General features: G+C 42.9%; 1 protein-coding gene across 1 annotated transcript in view; it reads left to right on the forward strand.

Annotated features, from left to right (window-relative positions):
• Nucleotides 1-2,690: 2,690 nt before the first annotated feature.
• Nucleotides 2,691-23,880, forward strand: part of Tmed10 (transmembrane p24 trafficking protein 10) — a 33,343-nt gene continuing 12,153 nt past the window's right edge. The window contains exons 1-2 of the mRNA XM_028771862.1: nt 2,691-2,950; nt 20,224-20,335. Of these exons, the coding sequence (XP_028627695.1) occupies nt 2,726-2,950; nt 20,224-20,335 (337 nt within the window). The 5' untranslated portion in view covers nt 2,691-2,725. The remainder of the gene's footprint in view (nt 2,951-20,223; nt 20,336-23,880) is intronic.

Consider the following 23,880-nt stretch of genomic DNA (forward strand, 5'->3'; position numbering starts at 1 on the left):
TCAGTTTAACCAGAAATTCTCCTTATTCCAAATATTTCCTCTTAGTTTTCTACCTTGTGACTAAGCCTCCATCCCCCATAAAGTCCTAATTTTCCTTGTATTAGGAGTTGAAATGAAGTTCTCTCCCCTACTATACAATTTCATTATATCACTGTGATATACTTCGGTCTCCATAGTTCCCTTGAATAAAGTGTCGCAGTTCTCCAAGCTAAGTGACACCAATGCCTTTTAAAATACCACCCAAGTTTTTTTAGCATCTCATACCCTCAGTTTCCTTATCTGGGAAATGGAAATGTCTAAATTATCCTACAGGGCTTTTGAAAATATCAGATAAGACCACTGAGCTATGTGAACTAGGCCATGTCTGGTGGTGGATACCCGCACTTAGCAGGCAGAGATGGGGGATCGCTTCCAGTCCCAGGCCAGCCTGGGTCGAAAGAGCCTGTCTCAAAAGGAAAAAGAAAAACAAGAGAAGACATTTAAAAATGTGATCTATTGTATAAAAGGTAAGATGAAAAGGTAAAGAAGACACACGCACAGGTAATTTACAGGTTGCAAATCTCTCACAAATGGTCAGAAGATCCCTAAAACTTGAGTGAACAGTGGATTAGAATAATTATGTCAATTCTCCTGCATTCAGGGGGGAGATGCTATGCAAATTATCAAGATATATTCAGTAGACTACCAATCGTAGCTTAGATGAGGATTAAAACAATCAAACGGAATGTTCCTAAGTGGACACCTCACAAAATATTATATAGTATTTGCTAGATTTTAAAATGTTTAACAACTCTATTATGTTTGTGCTTACTTTGTTTTCAGACTTCTGTTCCAGGAAAAGAACCAGGTAGAAAGAAAGGAGTTATTAAAAAAAAAAAAATGAAACGAAACAAAAGAACAACCCTCTAAATTACTAGGGGCAGAAAAGTCATCTTCTGATATTTTTGCTATTGTTCAAGAGACATTAATTAAAGTGGATTACAGTTACACACATAGGCTATTGTTTATTCTATGGTATTGCGGTATCTGCTTTTTGAGACATGTACAAAATGTCTCAAATCTCACTATATAGTCCAAGTTGGCTTCAATCTCAAGGCCATCCTCCTCCCTCAGCCTCTCAAACCCTGGGATTACAGGCATGTTCTATTGAGCGTGGTTCCTGGTATATTTTCAGCTCCATAACACTTGTTATGACTGTAACATAAAGATGCTAAACTTTTGTTTTGATTCCGCCAAGACACTGTCTCACTATGTAGCTCTGGCTGTCCTGGAACCCAATATGTAGACTAGGGTGGCCTCCATTCAAGGAGATGCATGTGTCTCTGCTTCCTGAGTGCTGGGACTAAAGGTGTGTGCCACTCTGCCAGGCACTAAATAAATATTTTTTGAATTGACAAATACTATATAGTAATTATTTTGTTAAGGAATATTTAGTTTGATTACTTTATTCCTGATTAAACTAAGATTACTAAGTCTATTGATATATTTATTTATTTTATAGATATGAATTTTGCTTGTGTGTTTGTTTGCTTTTTGGATTTTCAAGACAGGGTTTCTCTGTGTAGCTCTGGTGGCATTAAAGGTGTGTATCCCCACTGCTTGGTGCTAAGTCTATTGAGCACATAGGATGTTCCTTAATAAACACATTAGACATATTGAGTGTAGTGTCTCTAGCACACAGTAGGTAATCAAGACTTACTAACGAATGAACTATTCCTATATAAATCAGCTTACTACAGAAGAATAGGGCAGTGGTGCATACCTTTAAACCCAGCACTTAGAAGGCAGAGGCAGGTAAGTTCGAGGCCAGTCTGGACTATAGAAAGAGTTCTAGGAGAGCCAGGGCTACGCAAAGAAACCCTGTCTCAAAAAGCCAAACCAAACCAACAATAAAAACAAAAAAACTATTGGAGGTACAGAACATGATTTGGAAATACGCCATTTCTTCTCTCTGACAAAGCTCATCTTTTGTTTTGGTCCAGTCAGAGATGAGCATAAAATTTAAATGTTGGTTTGAGTGCAGCTTATCTCAGAAGACTATTAATGTTTCTTAAATAAATAAATGCACTATGAATACCAAACTTGCACCAGGCCCAATACTCCGTTCGGGGGCATTAACTGGATACCTGCCAATTCACATCCACCTGTTGACCTCTACGCATTCTTCTCTGAGTTAGTGGCCCACACTCACTAAAAGCCAAATTAAAATTTTCTTTTGTGTTTTTCCTCTTCAGTGCTTCACTGTCCCAACATCTATCACAGTAAGCGTGAGAACACAGAAATTCATTTTGTGCCTTGGCCCGGAGTCTACGCAGCCGGTGGGCGGGTCCAGAGAAAGGCCTTGTGGCTGTTTCTTATTGGGGCCTGGTTGCTATGGTGTCACCGAATTTTAAAAACTCGTATGAACCACTTCCGGGGGCTTAAAACAACTACTTCCGGGGCTGCCCATACTTACTATGGTTCACTCAGAAGTCTTTCACCACAATAAAAAATGAAACTTGTACGAAAAACTCCTGGGAACTTCTCTATAGCCCCCTAAACCAGTCGTTATGACATACTACCAAATCTTTTCTTCCTTTTAAAAATTATTTGCTTTACGTTCCTTTTCTGCTTAGCCAATCTCCAAAATGGCGCCGACGGCCTCGCCAGGTCAGAGGCGAGTCACGTGGTTCCTCCCGGTTCCGGCGCGCTAGAGGCCCCGGGTGGAGAACGAGGCTCCGGCACCATGTCTGGTTTGTCTGGCCCACTATCCTGGCCTGGCCCTCTCCTGTCCGCCTTGCTCTTTCTGTTCCTGCTCGTTCCCAGCTCGGTTCTCGGCATCTCCTTCCATCTGCCCGTGAACTCTCGCAAGTGTCTCCGCGAGGAGATCCACAAGGACCTGCTGGTGACGGGCGCCTACGAGATCACCGACCAGTCTGGGGGCGCAGGCGGCCTGCGCACCCACCTCAAGGTGCGGCCGTGGGCGGCGCGGCGGCGGGCGGCAAGAGGGCAGGCGTAGTCCGGGGTAGGCCGAGGTAGGGGAAGGCCGGCAGGCAGAGGCTGGGGCTTGGCCGGGCCTCCCCCAACCCCATCCCTGAGAGCTAAGTACGCGCGGTGAGGACCGCCCCTTCACCCCGCGCGTTGGGGTTCGCGGGGCGGGGCTGCGCGCCAAAGTCGGGGCCCTTGGAAGGACAGAGAGGTATTGGCGGACCTAGAGTCTAGAGACCTGGGGCTGTTTCGACTTCAGGTTGTCATCAGGGTCCTGTGTCTGTGAAGTCTCGGAAATAGAGCAGTAACGTGATTTTCCTGAGAACTGTTTTAGAGGATCAGTGGGGAATTGACATCATAAGACACCTCGACACCTACAGAATAAAGAGGACAATAACGTTGTCCGTGACTAATAAAATTTGTTATTTATTAAGCATCTGAAGTGTCACTTCCTGTGCCACTTATGGTTGTGCTCAAACACTACCCTGTTTAACACATGGTTATGATTGGCCTCCTTATATAAACACAACTCAGGTAGAATGAACAATCGTTGGAGATGGAATTGGCCAGCTAAGAGTATTGATGAAAACGTGCTAAAACCTTCCTTTTGCTTCTTGTTTGTGATTCCTGGGATTTATTATTGATTACAAGATGATCATAGTCTCTAGTCCCTTCCCTTAGCTACACTAGGGTCATCCAGATCCATGTATGCTGACAGCTACTTTACTTAATGCCGTTTGGTCCCAGTTTTCAGTGGACTTTTGCTTGACTAGATTTTTGAGTTATTGATAGTCGAGTTGTTTGTGTTCATTCACAATAAGCACTAGTAATTTTTTTGTTTCTTTTTAACAAGAGGAAAACTTCACATTCTTAAGCCAGATAGAAACAGTTTACTTATGTTGTTTTTGTTTTTTGTTTTTTAAACTATCTATTTTGTTTTTGGCTGCATATACATATGTATACCTTGTGGGTACCTAGGACCCGTGGAGGTCAGAAGAGGGCATCAGATGTCCTAGAACTGATGTTTAAGATAGTTATGAGCCACTATATGGGTGCTGGGAACCCAACTTGGGTCTTCTAAAAGTACAACAAGTGATGTAAACCTCTGAGCGACTCTCCCTCCTGAAACAGTTTTATTTTAACAAGCTTCAGTTACATTGTTTCCATTTAAAGTATAAATATGGCCACAGTAGTGATAATGTAACAGACTACTTGGGAGAGAAAAACTGTCTTCAGGGCTATTGTTTTGTGTGCCATCTTTTTGTTATCCCTTTAAATATTGAACTTTCAACCAAGAAAGTGTTGGTGGTACATTTTAAAGACACAGATACAGTGTTTGGGGTGTGGTAATGCTGGCTCCAGAGGAGAAGAGAAGTAGTACCTAGAATCAAAGAATCTGAGCAGCTGAAGAGACCTTGCTCTTCAGAGTCGCTGTCTCTCCTTGAGTCTTGTGGTTGAAAACCCTTCCTGGGCTCACTGTTGCCTGTTTATGTTTGCCAACTTGGGCTGTAGAACGGCCTCATGAGATCTGTCTTGAAGCTTCCTGTGTTTGGTAGTTTCCAGTTTGTGTTCTAAATAGGGCCTTCCTGAACAGTACCCACTGTAACTGTCTCTGCTTATCCTTTGTCTCCCTTATTAGGCTATTAGTAGTTTCCTAAGGGTAGGGATTGTTTTCCTGTTCATATTTTCTATAATGTTAAGTACATTGCCTTGCTTCTAGTAAGCATTCAGTCAAAACAGGAACCATGGTCCAACCTTACAGTAGTGAATATCTGCGGGTGGGTCAGAGGCTGCTGAAGGGACATCACCAGCAGGAGTGTGCTTCAACTCACTAGTCGTTCACCAACACTCCACTACTCTCCCCATGTCTGCTGTGTCTCACTCCTAAGCAGCTTAATTGGACTACTGGAATCTTAATCCCAAGTGCCAAGTAGATAACACCTAGGAATGAGTTGAGCCAGATACTAAGAGAAAACCGGGAAGCAGCCGCGGTAAGTGTGGTAGAGATTGTGAACTTGGAGTGAGCAGCACTCCTTCCCCTTGGTTTTAGGCCTCACTGGAAGCTTGGGTTAGCCTGGAACCCTCTGTCCTCCTACCTCAGCCTTGCAAGTGCAGGGATTACAGCTGTGTGCCAGTATACTCGTTCTTTTTTTTTTTTTTTTTTAAGATTTATTTATGTATATGAGTACACTGTAGCTGTCTTCAGACACACACCAGAAGAGAACATCGGATCCCATTACAGATGGTTGTGAGACACCATGCGGTTGCTGGGAATTGAACTCAGGACCTCTGGAAGAGCAGTCGGTGCTCTTAACCACTGAGCCATCTCTCCAGCCCCAGTATACTCGTTCTTGATGAATCTCGCCTTGCAAACACGTGGGGCCTTTTGTTCCATCTGGTTTTTCAAGTGAAATAAAAAGTACAAATTTTGATGTCAAAATTTAGAGTTTTCTCACCAATCCAAGTTGCCTTGGACAGTGTTTTATTTTCATTGTTATGGAGAATATATCTATTTGCATGTGTTACCCAAAATTTGTAATTATTCAGGGTCCATACTTGTTTAATCTTCACCCTTTCCCTTTATTATTTTCTACTAAATTGTCTCATTCCCAGGAAATCCCCGGTATTAGTATTCAATCCAGCTGACGTCAGCTTGAATCTCTTAAAAAAAAGGAACATAACTATGTTTTATGGCCATATAACACCCTTTCAGAAATAGCAGTGAGCTAGGTGCAGTTGCTGAGGAGACTGATGTAGGAGGGGTAGCTGAGTCCAGGCTGAGCAACACAGTGAAAACCAGGTGAGGTGAGATCACTGAATTGGGTGAGTGTGAGCTGTCTGCCTTTAACACATTCAGACCCCTCACTCAAAACACATGAAATCCCGTAATGATTCCCTAATGTCATGTGATACCCAGAACATATTAAGATTTCACCGCCCATGAGCTGGTTGTCACTAAGGCTGAGTTCAACTCCTGGAACCCACATGGTGAGTAGAGAGAATCAACTTTCAGAAGTTGTCCTGTAGCTGGGCGGTGGTGGCACACACCTTTAATCTCAGCACTTGGGAGGCAGAGGCAGGAGGGTTTCTTAGTTTCAAGTCAGCCTGGTCTACAGAGTGAGTTCCGGGACAGCCAGGGCTATACAGAGAAACCCTGTCTCGAAAAACCAAAAAAAAAAAAAAAAAGAAGTTGTCCTGTAAACTTTCACGTGTACACATGTGTATAACCTGCACACACAAAATAAATTATAGCAAAAATTTTTTAATTCCCCATTTGTTTGAAAAGACTTACTTAAAATCAGTGTGTTGGACCACACTGAGAGGTGGCTTAGCATTAAGAACAAATACTATTATTGGGGACCTCAGGTCCCCATCACCTGCATCTGGCAGCTCACACCTCCCGTCCCCATATTTCTTATAAAAGGAGTAAGGAATAAATATGTAATCAGATTCAGTTTTATCTTTTTGCTGTGAATGCTTGATAGCTGGTGCTGTATGGGGCCTGGGATGTGGCATATTGGTAGAAAAAGAACACTTCCCTCAGGTTCCAGACACTGCGTTTGATCCCCAGTACTGAAAAAGAAATCTGCCTAACTCATGGATAGCGCTCTGTACTTCATGTGTGATCAAGAAACATGATGATATTTTCCATGTCCCTCTGATCTGCTATGGATTCATAAGTTCAAATGTATTTTAGGGTCCACATTACCATAAGTTTAAAGGCTAGAAAGATGGCACTAAATTTAATAGTCAGTAGTTTACTGTGTAGAGTGGAATTAGAGATTAAGAATTTTCAAGCCAGAAGAAGTGATTTCTTTTTTGGTTTGGTTTGGTTTGGCTTTGACTGTTTCCAGACAGGGTTTCTCTGTATAGCTTTGGCTGTCCTGGAACTCACTTTGTAGACCAGGCTAGCCTTGAACTCAGAGATCTGCCTGCTTCTGTCTCCCAAGTGCTGGGATTGAAAGCATGTGTCATGACTACCAAGTGGACTTTTTTTCAATATTTATTTCTATGTAATATATGTATTTTACATTTACTTATAAGCCCTTCAACAGCTTGCAACTGTGTAGTGAAACTTAGTTTAGTGAAAATATGCCTTTATATAGTGAACTGTTTAGTGAAAATATGGCCCTTTTAAATTGATATTTATACTGTTACAGTTATCAATGGATTAAAGATTAAAAAAAAAAACCCAGACCAGTAACAAGACGGTTTGCTATTTTTAAGTATCTGTTAACTCAGTACTACTTCCTGGCTTAGATTCTGCCTCAAGGGCTCCTACAGTATCCTTTCAGCTTCAAAATTCTACTCCCCAAGCACACAGCTCCTGCTTACAAGTCAGGCCACGGTACAGGTCTGTGATCAGCTTATGGCTCATTAAGTTGGCCCATCCTTGGCTTTGGGGCACCTCCTACGTGGGGCACCTCCTATGTGGGGTCCCTCCAATGGGCTTTTGTTATGCACTGCTTGGCAGGCTTGAAGGCGTTCTTGGTGTAGTGTGGTACTTTCTTATTGATCTCCATAATGTCTTAAACAGGTAGTTTTCTTCGTGTGTGTGTGTGTGTGTGTGTGTGTGTGTGTGTGTGTGTTTTTAAACAAAATCCTTTGCTGAATCTGAATCTCCCTAAGACTGGCTAGCAAGCGTGCCCTAGGACATCTCTTGACTCGGCCTCCCCAGAGCTGGGATTGGATTGTAGGCATGCACTTACTGCTGCACTTGACTTTTTAAGTGGGTGCAAAGGATCCAGACTCAGGTTGTGCTTATTTTACTGTCAGCTGAGCCAGCTCCCCAGCCCCTGTATTTTTTGCTTATTTGTTTGAAAATGGGGATTCTGGGGCTGGAGAGATGGCTCAGTGGTTAAGAGCACTGACTGCACTTCCAGAGGTCCTGAGTTCAAATCCCAGCAACCACATGGTGGCTCACAACCATCTGTAATGAGATCTGATGCCCTCTTCTGGTGTGTCTAAAGACAGCTACAGTGTATTCATATATAATAAATAAATAAATCTTTAAAAAAAAAAAAAAAAAGAAAATGGGGATTCTGTGTAGCTCACGCTGACCTTGAATTTGCTGCAGCCCCCCTTGCCTGTTGGTATTATAGGCACTTACCACAACACTCAGCTCTCTTATTTTTCTTTTCCAGGGTTGGAGGAATGGCTTGAGGTAGTGTTTTATTAGCACAGGATAGCAGAGGATGACTTTGAACTCCTGATCCTCCTGCCTCTGCCTCCCAAGTGCGGGGATTACAGGAGAGAACCACCATCCCTGTAGAATGGTGAAAGAAGAGAGTCCGGCTCTCTCCTCCTAGATTTGGACTGAATTGCTAGCGACTGCACTGAGTGTAGAGTGTGTGGTCTGAGTCTTGTCTCGTCCAGTGCCTGACGTGAGCGGTGGTGACGGCAGAGCTCAGGGTGAAAGCAGCCGAGCTCAGTGAGTCTGCATTCAGGAACCAGCCGGGCTTTGTCCACTGAGTAAAAACTTCATTGTTCTCTGGCCTCATGTGGGATTGAAGGGATCAGATGTGCAACGATTCTTTTGTTTTGTGTATTGGTTTCTTGAGACAGCTTTTCTGTGTAGCCCTGGCCATCCTGGAACTCACTTGCTAGACCAGGCTGGCCCAAACTCAGATTTACCTGCCTCTGCCTCTCAGGGGTTAAATAAAGGCCTGTGCCACCACCACCATGGGTTTTGTTTTTGTTTTTGGTTTTTTCTTTTCTTTCTTCCTTCCTTCCTTTCTTTCTCTCTTTCTTTCTTTCTTTCTTTCTTTCTTTCTTTCTTTCTTTCTTTCTCTCTTTTTTAAATCTATCTTTCTATATCTATTCTTTGGAGTTTTGTTTTTGTTTTGTTTTGAGACAGGGTCTTACTATGTAGCCCTGGCTGTCCTGGAACTCACTCTGTAGACCAAGCTGGCCTCAGACTCATAGAGATCCATCTACCACTACCTCTCGTGTGGTGGGATTAAAGGCAAGTGCCACCACTGCCCAGTGATATGGAATGTTTGGGGGGGAGTTGATTTGTTTTGATTTTGTTTTGTTTTGTTTTGTTTTCCGAGACAGGGTTTTTCTGTGTAGCCCTGGCTGTCCCTGGAGATATGGAATGTTTTAATGAGAGGGATTCTGAGTGTTCTGTTTGTGACTCTTCTACTTATATTTAGAAATATTTCTTTCTTATTTACTATTTGCCCTACCTGGTTTATGAGTTGTAGTTCAAATAACAGAGATAAAACATAAAACAAAATGGGAAAAAATGGTTCTCAGTAGTGAAAAGTAGGAGCGAAAGTGATTGGTGGGATAAGGGACATTTAAGTGGTCAGGGAAGTCTTCTGGTTAGCTAGCCACGGTGTGCGTGGGCCTCTCTTATAGAGGGTTATGTTTCAGACACACTTTGTGTTGGAGATGTCCAGCTGTACCTCATCACTCTCCTCCCCTCTCACTGCATAGCATGAGTTGTGCTGACCCATCCCTAGTAGATTGTAAAGACTTTGCCACCCACATGTGAGCCTGGAAGTGTCCCCTCCCCATCCATAGCAATATCCATGTCACCCTGCTGCTTTAGGTCCTAATAAGGGCTGTCATAGGAACTGATGGGCCTCGGTGTAAGGACTGCAGACATGAACACCCATGCTGGACAGTGTGAAGAGGTATGTGTAATACGGTTTCCAGGTTCTTAGGAAAGGATTATATTTCTGATGTCTGTATTGAGAACATTTCTGTGCTGTAGAGGGAAACGATAGAGTTCTTGTTTCTCATTTCTCAGAAGAAGCCACTCTTTTATCAGTCACTTCCATGTGAGTCCTTACTTGGGCTCACCTTTTTCTTATAGTGAAAATATGGCCCTTTTAAATTGATATTTATACTGTTAGGGTTATCAATGGATTAAAGATTTAAAAAAAAACAAAACAAAAACAAAAAAAAACCAGACCAGTAACAAGATGGTTTGCTATAGAAGACCAACTGGTACATTAAGATAGGATCACATTAAGCCAGGCAGTGGTGGCGCACGCCTTTAATCCCAGTACTTGGCAGGCAGAGACAGGTGGATCTCTGAGTTCGAGGCCAGCCTGGTCTACAGAGTGAGTTCCAGGACAGCCAGGGCTACACAGAGAAACCCTGCCTCAAAAAAACAAAAAACAAAAACAAACAAACAAACAAACAATCTGGTTTCTTTTTGAATTACATACAAATCTTCTGGCTTTTACTTAAGCCCTGACCTTGTATTTCTTCCTTCATAAAAGTTAAAGCATAGTGTTTTTTTCATTGACCTCTTATGCAATGACCAGTTGTTTACAACTTTACATCTTCTAACTCATCTAGAAAAGGGGACTGCTTAGATTTTGAAATCTGTGACAACGTCTGAAGACAGAGTCCAGCTTTTAGGAAGTAGATCAAATTACAAAAGTAACCTAGAGGGGTGCAGTGACTCTGTCAGTTGCTGACGGGTGCTTGATGCTAAGCCACTGCCCCCAGATTCATTTGCAGCTTGCAGCCTAGACAGTAAGGCCCTCTGTGAAATCATCCAGCTGGACACAGACCAGAATTTGGGCCCCCAAGGAAGCCTCAGACTTGAGGGAGGTTGATGTCATCTGCTTTATCCTGTGCCCCGACTTCATTGTTGAACGTAATGTGTGGGGAATCAAGGGGCTGGTTGTCAAAGAGAACAAGGCTTTGTTTGTGCCTAAGAGGGTCATGCTGGAGGGTTTTACCGTAAATAACTCTGGAACAGTATGAAAAAAAACATTTGATCTGGCTTCACCCCCGCAGAAGTGTTGTTAGGGCAGTGACTGGTCCTTCATTCTCATCCCGCCCTCCCTTCTTCCTTGCTCTCCACCCCCTCCAGTCAAGCCTGACAATTGCCTGTGGTAAGTTAGTGTAACAAATGCTGATAGAAGTAGGAAGAGAACATCTGCCTGCTCTCCCACTTGTGCTTGGATGTCTCCATTTCTGCATCCCAACAGTTGTACAGAAACCCCATCCTTGATCATATTAGCTTAGGCAGTATGGGCGTATTGTGCCACGTCATGGCTGAGTTGAGTGGAAAATTTGAAAGAATTTAGTGTTGAATGCTGCTTGCTGTGTAAGTTTGGCTTTGTTCTCAGTATAATCTATATGATCTTCTGACCTCAGAAATACAGTTGATAGACTTTGTATTTGCTCTTGACTGAAAAATCAGGGTAGAAGCTAGAGAGATATCTAAGTGGATATGTATGGATTAGTATGTACTGCTTTCAGAGGCCTTGAGTTTGGTTTCTAGCACCCGACAGGGTGGTTTACAACCGCCTATAACTGTAGATCTGGAGACAACTGCACCTCCACACAGACATACATAATTAAAAATAAAAATAAATTTTACAAAAGAAAAGAAAGATCAGTAAATTCTATCAGTGTTCTTTGTTTTTAAGATACAGCGGCAACTTGTGGTTTACCTGTTCCTTTGTGCAGGAAGTTGAATAGAATACTAGAATACTCACCTTACCAAACTGCCACCCACCCTCACCCCACAACTTGAGATGGTAGCCTAGGCTAGGCTCAAACTTTCAATGTAGCTGAAGCTAACTCTTCTGTTCTTCCTCTCTGTTTCCCAAATGTTGGAATTGTAGGTATACATTACTACCCCTACCTCTGCACATGCCTGTGGGGCAGGGGGTGTGGGGAGAGTGCGCATATGGAAGTCAGAGGGCAACTTGCAGGCATTGGTTCTTTCCTCTCCTGTCGTGTGCTGTGGGTTCCAGGGATTGAAATCACATCGCCACTTGTCCTTGAGCACCGTTTCTGGCTGAACCATTGGCCAGCCTTAGCCTTTGAGATAGGATCTTACCTGGAAGCCCTGGCGGTGGCCTTGGTACTCATTGTAGTCTGAGGCTGGTCTCAGAGTGGATCAGCTGCCTCACAAGGGCTAGAATTACAGGTGTGAGCCAGTAGACCTAGCTTCCTGTGAGATTATTCTTGTAACTTATTCCTTATCAGATTATAAGCCACATTCCAGAGCTGCTAGGGTTCAGTTGGATTCCTCCCTGTGTTGGTTAGGGTCTCTACTGGGATGAAACACATGACCAAAAGCAGCTTGGTCTTACACGTAGTCCAGGAAGCCAGGCCGGAATGTGGAGGCAGACACTGAACCGGCTCATGGTGGAATGGGGCTCACTGGTGTGCTCACTGGTGGGCACTGCCCTATCTAGTCGGACCCACTGTCTTCAGTCATTGAGCATGAACACGCCCTGCAGGCTTGCCCTCAGCCGGTCTGCTGGATGCGTGTTCTCAAAGGTTTCCCTCTTTAAGACTCTAGTTCCAGCATGGACTCTCCCTTTCTGTCATCTAAAAGTGTGGAACGCCTGCTTTGCTAGGCTTTTGTACCCTACAGTTTCCAGTACTTGCTGTTTCTCTGAAGATGGACTCAGTTGTTTGTTTTCTCATGCAGTGACCATGCAGGGCTTGGAAATTCTATTGCACTCTGTGCCCCAATTGCCCTTGGGTTTGGATAACAGCACTCGTAATGCAGTTCAGCGGGAAGTATGAGGATGACCTGCCGGCTGAGGTCTGAGTTAGGACTCACAGCCAGTTGTGATAGTCCACCAGTCCTGGATGGCTGTAACATTTCTCTGAGTGCTAGTGTGGCAGGCACTGCTCCAGGCCTTCACCTCCTCAGTGATCTGGTGAAGTATTCACAACTATGGCCTTACTTTATGAGTAAAGCACAGAGGTTAAAGGACATGTCTATGGCTTTACAACAAGTAAGTGATGTGACTGCGATCTGAACATAGACCAGAATCGGTTTCTAGAACCTTCCATCATTTTTTTTCTCTTTGTTTTTGTTTTTGTGAGACCTAGTCTAACATAACCTGGTTGGCCTTGAACTCTATGTAGCTTAGGATGGCCTTGAACACCTTCCTGTTCCTCTCATATTTCCCAAGTACCGAGATTGCTGGCATGAGCTATCATGCCCATCTTAGAATCTCTTGTCTTTTTAAAAAAATTATTTTATTTTACATGTATGGATGTTTTGATTGTATGTATATCCAGTTTTGTTTTTTGGATTTTTCAAGACAAGATTTTTCCGTGTATGTAGCCTAACTGTCCTGGACCTCACTTTGTAGACCAGGCTGACCTTGAACTCAAAGATCCACCTGCCTCTGTTGAACACTGGGATTAAAGGCATGCGCCACCACTGACTGGCTTGAATATGTATATATATCTTTGTACCTCATTCATGTCTGGTCCCCAGAGAGACCAGAAGACCTTGGATCCCCTGAGCCTGCAATCACTAATGATTGTGAGCTATCATGTGCGTCTTGGAATTGAACTGGGGTGCTCTGCACAAACAACAAGTGCTTTTAACTGCCAGGCCATCTCTCCGTCCCGGAAGCCTTCATCTTAACTGCTGGGCCGTCTCTCTGTCCCAGAAGCCTTCATCTTAACTGACATCTTGTATTGTCTCTCAAAACAAAAGTTGATGTCGTTGTTGAGAATATTTTTATTCTATACTAGAACTTATAGGCAGGATCCACAAGGTTGGTGGTTCTCCTTAAAATTGTTTCCTCAGTCTTACGTCATGGCTGACCTTGACTTGAAGATGGCAGTGTAGATGGGAGGGAGCCAACTTGAAGGGAATTGCATCTTCACACCAATACTAAATTTATTTTAAACGATTTTTAAGATTATTTTATGTGTCTGAGTGTTGCTTGTATGTCTGTGCACCATGTGTGAACTTGTTGTTCACAGAGACCAGAAGAGGGTGTTGGATCCCTGAAACTGGAGTTGAAGGGGTTGTTAGCCACTGTGTGGGCTCTGAGAACCAAACCCTGGTCCTCTGCAAGAGCAGCCAGTGAGTGCTTCAACTGCTGAGCCACCTCTCCAGCCCTAGGATGGCTCTTAATGAGTCTGTCTGATGGTTTCCTCATGATAAAGCTGGATTTGTGTGTATGAGGCGGGAGACTGCAGAGGTCAGATGTCATTCTTACTACATATCAACGTGACTTGTCGCAGGTCATCTGCCTGAATTGGTGTTTGTCAGGCTTCTCCCCTGAAGCTCTTCTTTTTACACTGTGCTCTTTGGGATGAAGTCATTTAGTGCAGCTAGCCCCCACACAAGGAGTGGTGAGTTAGAGTCACTTCCTAGAGGGCGTGGTAGTAGTCTTCTGAGAGAGATTTGTCTCCCCTCCCTCGGTTACTTGTTTAATCATGCACTGCCTGTGCAGAGTCATAGATACTGTGCACTTGAGAGTACAGTCCATTAATACTTTTTCTTAATGATCAAGTTGTTTTCAGCTTTGCTGTGCAGAGCAGTTTCCTTGGGCTGGTCCCTTTCACATACTCCCATCCTGGGGGTTTGCTTTTAAGGGCTCCCTCACTTTCTGGTACTATAAGATTCCTGATCTTGTTTATTTTCAGATTGGCCCTAGGATCCAGGGTTCCCATTTCTCCAGGGAGCCCCATTTTTGTTTGTTGGATTGTCTCTTAGAATAGATAGTATTGTTAATGTTTTTTCTGGTGCCCTTCCCTCAACAGTTGTTGCAACAAGTGGCCAGATAGTCCCATCTTTGCAATTTTAGAGCAAGGCCAGTGTTCTGTGAGCAGGAGTGGGCTGGGATACAAAGAGAGTTTTAAGGGGGCCAGGCAGAGAGCCAGGGCCTGGGGACATTCAGGTTCCTTTAGGTCCTGATGCAGTACTGTGTGAGGTCAGACCAGCATTTATAGGTGGCCAGGTCACTGCATCCGCGTGAACTTTGTGTCTTTAGCAGGCTGAGGTCGAAAATGGCAGGCCCCTTTCAGATAAACTCTTTGTACTTAGTTCTAGCAACATTGTCCTGAGATAAGTTTTTGGGCTTTCATCAGTAAACAAATCATATGTAATTCAGCTGGCTTCTCTTCTAGTCGTTGAATCTCAGTTTCATGAATCTCAGTTTCAAGTAGACTTAAGGTCAAATGTACCATAAAAGGTTTCAGGCTCTTGAAACTCACCCGTATTCCCTCCTCCAGGTGAGCACTGTCCTGGTTTATTCCAAAGTGCTTTATTGTCCCAAGCTACTACTAACAGCTCCTGAGTTAGGTGGGTGTTATCTTGAGTGTTTGGTAATGGAATTGGTCAGCAGGCAGGTTTCTGGACCAGCTCAAGAGCCGACTCCTAGCCACTGCTTGGACTAATCCAAGAAGATAGGATTCTAGGTGAGTTTATTTCCCCAGTGACCCATTTTCTCTCTTACTTGACAGGTTCAGTGTGAGCATTCACGTAGTCTTGACTTCGACTGCTCTGCATATACAATTAACACATTTTCCTCTCTCTAAGTTGTGAATTTTGGTTTGCTTTTCATTAGAATCTGTTATCTAGAAACATAATTTTATTACTTCCTGTTCCATGATGTCATTTATGGAGCAGTTTTAGAGCTTAATATTTGTTTAATCAGAGAATTAATTGTATGGTAATTACTACAAGTATTTTGTTGTTTAGCCATGCATGCTAGTTACTGAAGGCTGTAATCCCAGCACTGGGCTTCAGAAGTAAGATCCACTAGTGAGGTCACCCAGGTTTGATGCCAGTTAAGTTCCAGCCCAGCCAAGGCCACATCAGTTAGACCCTGCCTTCACAACAGCAGCAGCAGCAGACCTTAAGGACTTAGTATCTTAGTAGATAGAATCAACAGCTGTCCAGTGTGTTGCCTAGGTAACTATGTAGAATTTAAGAAGAAAAACTAAGCACACCTTATATATTGGAAAGCAGATGATATGTAATCAAAATTTTTTGATTGTAGGAAAATTAAAAACATTTGCACCTGGCTTAGTGGAATATGCCTTTAATGCCAGCACTTGGGAGGTAAAGCCAGGCAGGTTTCTGAGTTCCAGGCCAGTCTGATATACAGGGGGAGTTCCAGGACAGCCAAGGCTACACAGAGAAACCCTGTCTCAGAAAACCAAACCAAAAAGCAACATCATTTGCTTAGATTATGGCAAAGAACTGAGGCAAGAAGGTCATCACAGATTCCAAGCCACCTACTGCTATAAGGCAAAACTCTACCTAAAAACCGATAAACAGATTAATTCACCATTTCAGCCCATCGACTTTGTGGGCTCTGATTACTCACTGAGTTTGGCTCAGTTTCCTAGTCCTTATTTTTGGCTACCTACTGGTTTATATAATGATGTAGGGGTTAAGGAGTGTGCCTTTTTTTGGAGGGGGGTTGGTTTGGTTGGTTGGGGTTTTTGGCAAGACATAAGAGCTTTGCTGTTAAATAACTACAGTTATTTTACTTGATAGAAAATTTAATTTTTTTTTTTAGGAAAATATTAAGATGTTAGAATGCCCAGCAGTTTGTATGAATTAGTCCAATCTGAAAGTTCAATTGCTTAGATTTTCAAGTATCCAAATAAATACTCATGATAAGGATAGAATTGTGATGTCCAAAGGAACACTAAACATTACCACACATTATTTCTGGAAGACAAATTTCACACTGCTGAAAGGCAGTGGGTTGGCATTGGTGTGTGGGTCCTCTCATGAGGTAAAAATGAAACTCAGGTCAGCATGATTTAGCCAATACTAGGTCAAATACTGGCCAATACTAGGTCAAATACGCTGGAGTCTGATCAAACAGTTTATGTTTCTAACACAGTACAACTTTGGAGAAAAGTTTCCACATGATCACAGCATGCTTTAGGCATAGCTACATCTCTTTAGCCATGTGTTTGTAACCTCAACCCTAAGAAGGAGTCCTATTGCCTGATAAACAGTGCTCGGGATAAGGGAGGAGGGATTGGAGATAAGCAAAAAGTTGGGTGCTGTTGACTGAGGATTGCTCAGGGTTTGGAGGCAAGGTTCATGTTTTGAAGGCTAGCTCCAGAGAATAATAAAAGATCACCAGGTTGTTAGATGGCACTGCTCCAGCCTTCCAGGTGAACAGTGTCATTTCCTCCCTTTAAAGAAAAAACCCTGCATGTTTAACAGTTCTGTTCCTCTAGTGCATCCTGTAAGCTGTAGCCTCCACAGGTTGGGGCTGGAGAGAGGGCTCCGCAGTGTTAAAAAAAGCCTTTGTTTCTCTTGCAGAGGACCCGGGTTCAGTCCCCGCACCCTCACAGTACCACACAACCATCTGTAACTCCAGTGTCAGAGGATGTAATGTGACCATCTCCTGGCCTCTAGGCACACATATGTTACGTGTACATACATGCAGGCAAAGTATTCATACACATAAAATAAATAAACCTTAAAAAAATACTTCAAAAAAAAAAAAAGGTGGGTTGGGCTGGAGAAATGGCTCAGTGGTTGAGAGCACTGACTGTTCTTCCAGAGGTCCTGAGTTCAATTCCCAGCAACCACATGGTACCTCACAACCATCTGTAATGGGATCTGATGCCCTCTTCTGGTGTGTCTGAAGACAGCTACAGTGTATTCACATACATTAAATAAATAAATCTTTTTTTTTTAAAAAAAAAAAAAAGGTGGGCCTTTCCTTCAGCCTCTAGTGATGCATTGAGCGGTTGCCCTAGAGTGAACTCAACTTGTGATGGTTTTTCAGATGTTGTGGAGCAGGCAGAGCGGGTGGCTCTTCCTGACTGTAGTGGAGCACAGTGTGGAGGGACATTAAACAGGGCTCACTCCTCACCATTGGAGGGATGAATTGTGGAGTCTTTTGGAGGAACACAGCTGAGCCCTTCATTTATGTCACAAATCACCCCACGCAGTTTTGCTGCCATGCTTTAGTAAGAATTTTATGACCTACATTTAATTCCTTTTATAATCTGGAAAGGTTCCTTTCATTAAATTTAAAAAAAATCATTGAAGGACATTTTTAATAGGAGAAGGTAAGGTGATCATAATGTCTCTTGTAGGAAATAAGGTGGTTGGGCAAACGTGCGCCCGATCCGGTTAAGTCAAGGTGTTTGTAGTGACCTGGACAAGATGAAATCTCTGATTGCTTGTTGCTTAGACTTAGCACTCACTCCTGCTGTCCTCTACTGTTCTCCTGTGATTAAACACACCGTGGCAACCTGCAGTTCTTCTCCCTTTACAATAAACGAGTACCATAAGCAATAATGAAGTCTCTCATTCCAAATTCACGTTTAAAAAGTCTGTGTTGTCTCAGACATCATTCATAGGCAACTAATCCAAGTTGATGTTTTCACACTGGCTTGGTTCCTACGGTCTGTCTTGTAAGTTATTTCAGATTTGTTTTATATGTATAAGTATTTTGTCTGCATGTATGTATGCCATATGACATGTGTGCCTGTGCCCGAGGATGTCAGAAAAGGGTATCATAGCCTCTGCAACTGGAGCTAGGGATAGTCGTGAGCTCACATGTGGGAGCTGGGAATCAAACCCAGGTCCTCTGCAAAAGCAGCACGTGCTCTAAACTTCTAAACCTCTGAGCTATCTCTTCAGTCGCCCTTCTGGAACTTTCCTTGTATGTTGTCAGTGTGCTTTGGGAGGCTGGCTGTAGGGAACTGAGTGCTTTCTGCGTGGGTGAACTGATGCTCAAGAAAGGAAGCCTGGTACCAGGCTGGCTATCTTAGTTTGGGGTTTGATTTGCTTCCAGACCTTTTTGCCATATAATATGTGTACAGTCAGGGCTATCAAACAGTTTGTGTGTTTGCTTGCTTGCTTTTTTCCTTAATTGATTTTTCAGGAAAAATATCCCCTGAACAGAGACTTTAATGAATGTTTAGGGGCCACTTTGCCAAGATCGTTACCATGTGGCTGCCTGCTGATCTAAGGTCTGAATGCAGATGAGCAGGCCTATAACCATTTGAGAGAACTGTCAGCAGCTCTGAATCTCTTTACCTCTCTTCTTCCCTTGGTTGATGTTCATCCTTTGAGTTCATACATGCAGGCAAACCACCCATATACATTCAAATGAATAAGTTTTGTTTTTTGTTTTTTCACAAGGTCTCTCTGTATAGCCCTTGATGTCCTGGAATTCACTATGTAGACCAGGCTGGTCTTGAACTCACAGAGATTTCCCTGCTGGGACTGAAGACATGTGCCACCACACCCAACTAAATAGTTTTGTTTTTTGTTTTTAAATTATTAAGGTGTTTTAGTTTATCCACTTAACACATATGAAGAGTGTGTTGGACCAGGTTGGTGGCACATGCGTTTAGTTCCAGTACTCTGGAGGCAGCCAGGTGGATCGCTGTGAATTTAAGATCTACCTGATCTGTATAGCCAGGATTGTATAGTGAGACCCTATCAAATAAGTAAAGTGCTGAATCACAATTTCTTTGGAAAATGGCTAAAAATGGTAAACTTTTACAACATACTAAACACATTTAAAATAATAATGGCATGAATACTTTTGTATATAAGTGCTTAAATAGGCTGTGCATATGAGCTCAATGCCTATATTTAGTACTATAGTATATAAGTTGAAGAGGTAGGAGGATCAAGAACTGAAGGTCATCATCTGCTACATAACAGATTCAGGGACAGCCTAGGCTACGTGTCAACAGAAAGGTCTGAATGTGTGCTACTCAATTTTACTTTTAAGATTTCACCTCTAGACTGGGTATGGTGGTATATACCTTTAATTTCAGCACTTACAGACTGGCAGATCTCTCTGAGTTCAAGGCCAGTCTGTTTATGTAGTAAATTCCAGGGCTAGGTAGGGAGACTTTGTCTTTTAAAAAATCCCTTTCCACCTATAAAAGAATTCCACTTAACAGATGACATTAGCATCTTGAGTTTAATGTCAGGAAGCTACTGCTTTTTGAGTTTCACATTGCAAAGTAGCTTCCTCTCTTAAGTGAGACTGACCATGTGCACGCCTGTGGCCTGGGATCTGGCCCCTCAAATCGCTGTGGTCATCTCCGTACGTTAGATATGGCCACTCACCAAGGTATGTCCTTCATTTGTTCTTGTAGGTGATCCTTTAATAATGGAGCACTTAAAAGTTTGGAGGACTGCTATGCCCCTCCAAGAAACAAGTCAACATTTGTGTAAATGACAAAGATGTCTTCTTGAAGAGAAAGTCTGGTTTATCCTCTGTGTCTAAGATTCATTTTTTATTTTTAATTGACTGTATGTATGTGTATGAGAGAGAGTGCACAGGTACATGTGTGTCTCTGTGTGTATATGTGTGTGTGCATATGTGTACATGTTTGTGTGTGTGTTCATGTTCAGGTGCTTGAGAGGCCTAAGATCCCCTTGCAGCTGGAATTACAGCAACATCCCTAACCCCTGGCTCTCTGTTTATGTTATATGCCTCCCCAGTTTCTATAATTGCCCTTCCTCAGAGTTCTTTATTAAGTAACTGTTCTTTATTTCTCCTTTAGATAACAGATTCTGCTGGCCATATTCTGTATGCCAAAGAGGATGCAACTAAGGGGAAGTTTGCCTTTACCACGGAAGACTATGACATGTTTGAAGTATGTTTTGAGAGCAAGGGTAAGTAGTCACAGTGTTTTCCCTGTGTTACGCCTCTCCTCCAGCTCTCAGAGCTATCTGCTACAGGAGACACTTAATTCCTAATTTCATTTGGTTCTGTTTATGCTGATGCAGAGACGAGTGCCTTGTAGCCTTTGATGTATCTTTAGAAGATTGTGTGTGTGTGGAATAAAGGGTTGATGAAATATAGCACAGAGGGCTCTAGGGCAGGGGAACCTCCTGTCTGGTTCTACAGTGATGTGTAAGCATCATGGTACATTTATTCTACCGTCATACATGCTGTGGGTGATGATGTATCCATGTAGGTTCATCATCTATAGACTGCTTCCATGGCAGCCATTGGTAATGAGGGAGGCTCTGCCTGTGCGCTGGTAAGAGACTCTGGAACTGGAGAAATCTTGACTACTTTCCATTAGTTTTGCTGTGAACCTAAATCTGCTCTAATAGAATCTGGAAAGGCAAAAAATATGTTATCCACTTGCCAGGCAAATACAGAGAGAGAGTACTAGAAAGGTTTTGTTGTTGTTTGTTTGTTTGTTTTAAATCTTTAAAGATCCTTTAAGGCCTTCAAATCAGCCAAGGAAATAGGATAACTATTGTGCACAAGAAATTGTATAGCTTATACTCAGATCAGCCAGAGGCCCACAGCTTTACAGTTCACTCGGGCTTGGGAAATGTTAATGCCATATGCTGACACACAGAGAAGGAAGACTTGAGTAGACGAGAAGAGGTATAGACAAGAACCAGGTAGAGTAACATGCACCTGCAATCACAGCTCTCAGGAAACGGAAGCCACCAGATTGCTGTGGGTTTGAGGCCATCCTGGCCTACAGTGTGAGAGCATCTTTAAAAACATATTTTTAAAAAATTAATTAAAAAAAAAAAAGGAGAGAAGAGGCAGAGTTTTGTTGTTTGTTTTTTGCCATGGTGGAAATTGAGCCCAGGGCTTTGCATTTTGTGGGTGGTACTCTGTTACAGAGCTCTATTCCTAGACCAAGACAGAAAGGATCTGACCACTTAGACCAAGAAGACTAAGAGCTATTTAAGTTTACTTCACTGTATGGCCCAGGCTGGTCTTGAACTCACAGAGATCCCTCTGCCCTCTCCTCCTGAGTGATGGATGGAAAGTGTGTGTGCCATCCTAGCCCCCACCTTCAAGGTCAGAGATGGAATCCAGAGCCCGAGGCATGGAAGGCACGTTCTTTCCACTGAGCTATGACCTAACTCAGTTGGCTTTCTGCTGCTGTGATAAATTACTAACCAAAACCACCCTGAGGGGGAAAGGGGCTATTTCATTTACAGCTTCAGTCCATCATAGAGGGAAGTCAGGACAGGAACTGAAGCAGAAGTCATGCAGGACTGATGGTCACTGACTTGTTCTCCATGGCTTGTCCAGCCTGCTTTTTTATACCACCCAGGAACACTTGCCGGGGGGGGGGGGGCACTACCCACGTGTGCCCTCCCACATCATTAATTAATGGAGAAACTGCCGGAGACCTACCTAGAGGCAATCCGATGAAGGCAGTTTTTCAATTGATGCTTCTTTTCCCAGATGACTCAGTGTCAGGTTGAGAAAACACTAACCAGGACATCACCCTCTCAGGATTTATCTATTTCCTTATTTATTTATAGAATTTATTTTATGTATGTATGTGTACCACATGCATGGTAGTTGCCTGAGAAGGCCAGCAAAGGTCATAGGATCCCCTGGAATTTAAGAGTTAAGGATGGTTGTTTGATACCATGTGGGTGCTCAGAACCAACCCAAGTCCTGTGCAAGAGCAACAAGTACTCTGAACTACTGACCCATCTTCCCACCTGTCTCTTACCTTCTAAATGAGGAGGAAAAGTAAAGATTTGTATCACATTTATAGGTGATGTCACTCTCAGGAGTACACATGTCATTTGGGCAAAGAGGCTATTCTGGCTGCCATGATTGTAGACTTGTTGGTTTAATATTCAGAAAGCACCTATGGCTGCCTTAGTTTTGAGTTTGTAGGGTTATTTAGTTTGGAGTTTTGTTTTGTTTTGCTTTGTTCATTTGTTTGGGTATTTTAAAATTTTGCATAGCTATGTGGTTGTGTCTGTGTGTGTATCAGTGTGTGCCCTGAGCATTTGTATGTGTGAGTGCAGGGACCTGCATGCTGCAGCACATATGGGATCAGAGAACAACCCTCTGCAGGTCTTGGTCCTTGCTTACACCTTTGTTGCTGAGTACATAGGCTGGTGGCTTGAGAACGCCAAGGCCCTTTTGACTTGGCCTTCAGTCCCGTGCCATAGGAGTGATAGGATTACAGACATGCACTACCATGTCTGAAGTTTATATGTCTGGTTCTGGAGATTTGAACTCAGGTCTTCATGTTTACACAGCATCTTACTCAGCTCCTAATCTCACCTATACTGTCTTTTCTCTTCCTTTCAAGTTGGTCTTTCTAGTCTCTCCAAAAGTTGTTCTTTATTGTCATTTAAACATATTCAGCCATTCATGTTTGGCTCATGCCTTCAATCCCTGCCCTTAGGAAGTAAAGGCAGGAGAATCAGGAGATCACACTCAGATTTAGTAGCATACATACAGTGAATTGTAGGCTAGCCTGGTCTACATGAGACTCTATGTTAAAAGGCAGGGAGGAGGCTAGAGAGATGGCTTATTGGCTAAAAGTATTTCCTACTCTCCAGAGGAGCAGAGTCCTGTCCCTAGCACTACTTGTAGCTCCAGCCCCAGAGGATCTGACATACTCCTGGCTTCCACATGTGGCATACACACACTCAGACACAGGGTTTCATGTTTTAACTACAGCTGGAGGTAACGTGTGCATGTGTGTCCATCTGTCTGTCCTACATTATCATCGGATCATTTGAAGGCAGACATTATACCTGCGGAAAGTCTCACTGGAGCAGTTCTAGCTCCATCACTTCTGTCTGAGTTGATTTCAGCCAGTTTCAGAAAATATTTGGCTAGTGAATCAAGAAAGCTTGGTGCTTAAACCACACTAGATTTGCCTAAGATTTCTAATTTCATGCAGGCAGTAAGATGCAGGAAATTGTGAACCGTTTTCTGGGGAGTTTTCAGTCTGCCTTTTTCCTTAGAAGCTTAATTCAGATTGGTTAAATCAGGTAAGTTTTATGCTATCTTTGCTACATTGCTTAGGCCTTTTATCCCAAATGTACATTTTCCTTCTAAGAATCATTCCTGAGAGTAATACTCTTTTTGGCTTTTGTTTTTGTCTTCGTTGGCTTTTTGAGCTTTTCTCTCAAATGCTTAATGGGAATACCCCTAAAACTTTTTATTCACCTACTAAAATAGGGCTTGCCTTGGTCAAAATGTTTGAATCAAAGTCGAATATTAGATAAAACCTGTATTTTCAAAGCTGAGATTTGCTTTAAGTAATCTAAACCTAGTATGTGCAGTAATCCTAAGACTGGACTACCTCAAAATCTGGTAGAGCATTGCTCTTGAGATGTAGAAATGGTACCCACTCCCTGTTGATGTGCATGCCGCTCAGCTTCCGACTGCTGAGATTGCCCACCCGTGTGTGTAGATGTGT

Source organism: Grammomys surdaster, unplaced genomic scaffold (assembly GCF_004785775.1).
Source record: "Grammomys surdaster isolate TR1022 unplaced genomic scaffold, NIH_TR_1.0 210, whole genome shotgun sequence".
In the NCBI taxonomy this organism is placed as follows: Eukaryota; Metazoa; Chordata; class Mammalia; order Rodentia; family Muridae; genus Grammomys; species Grammomys surdaster.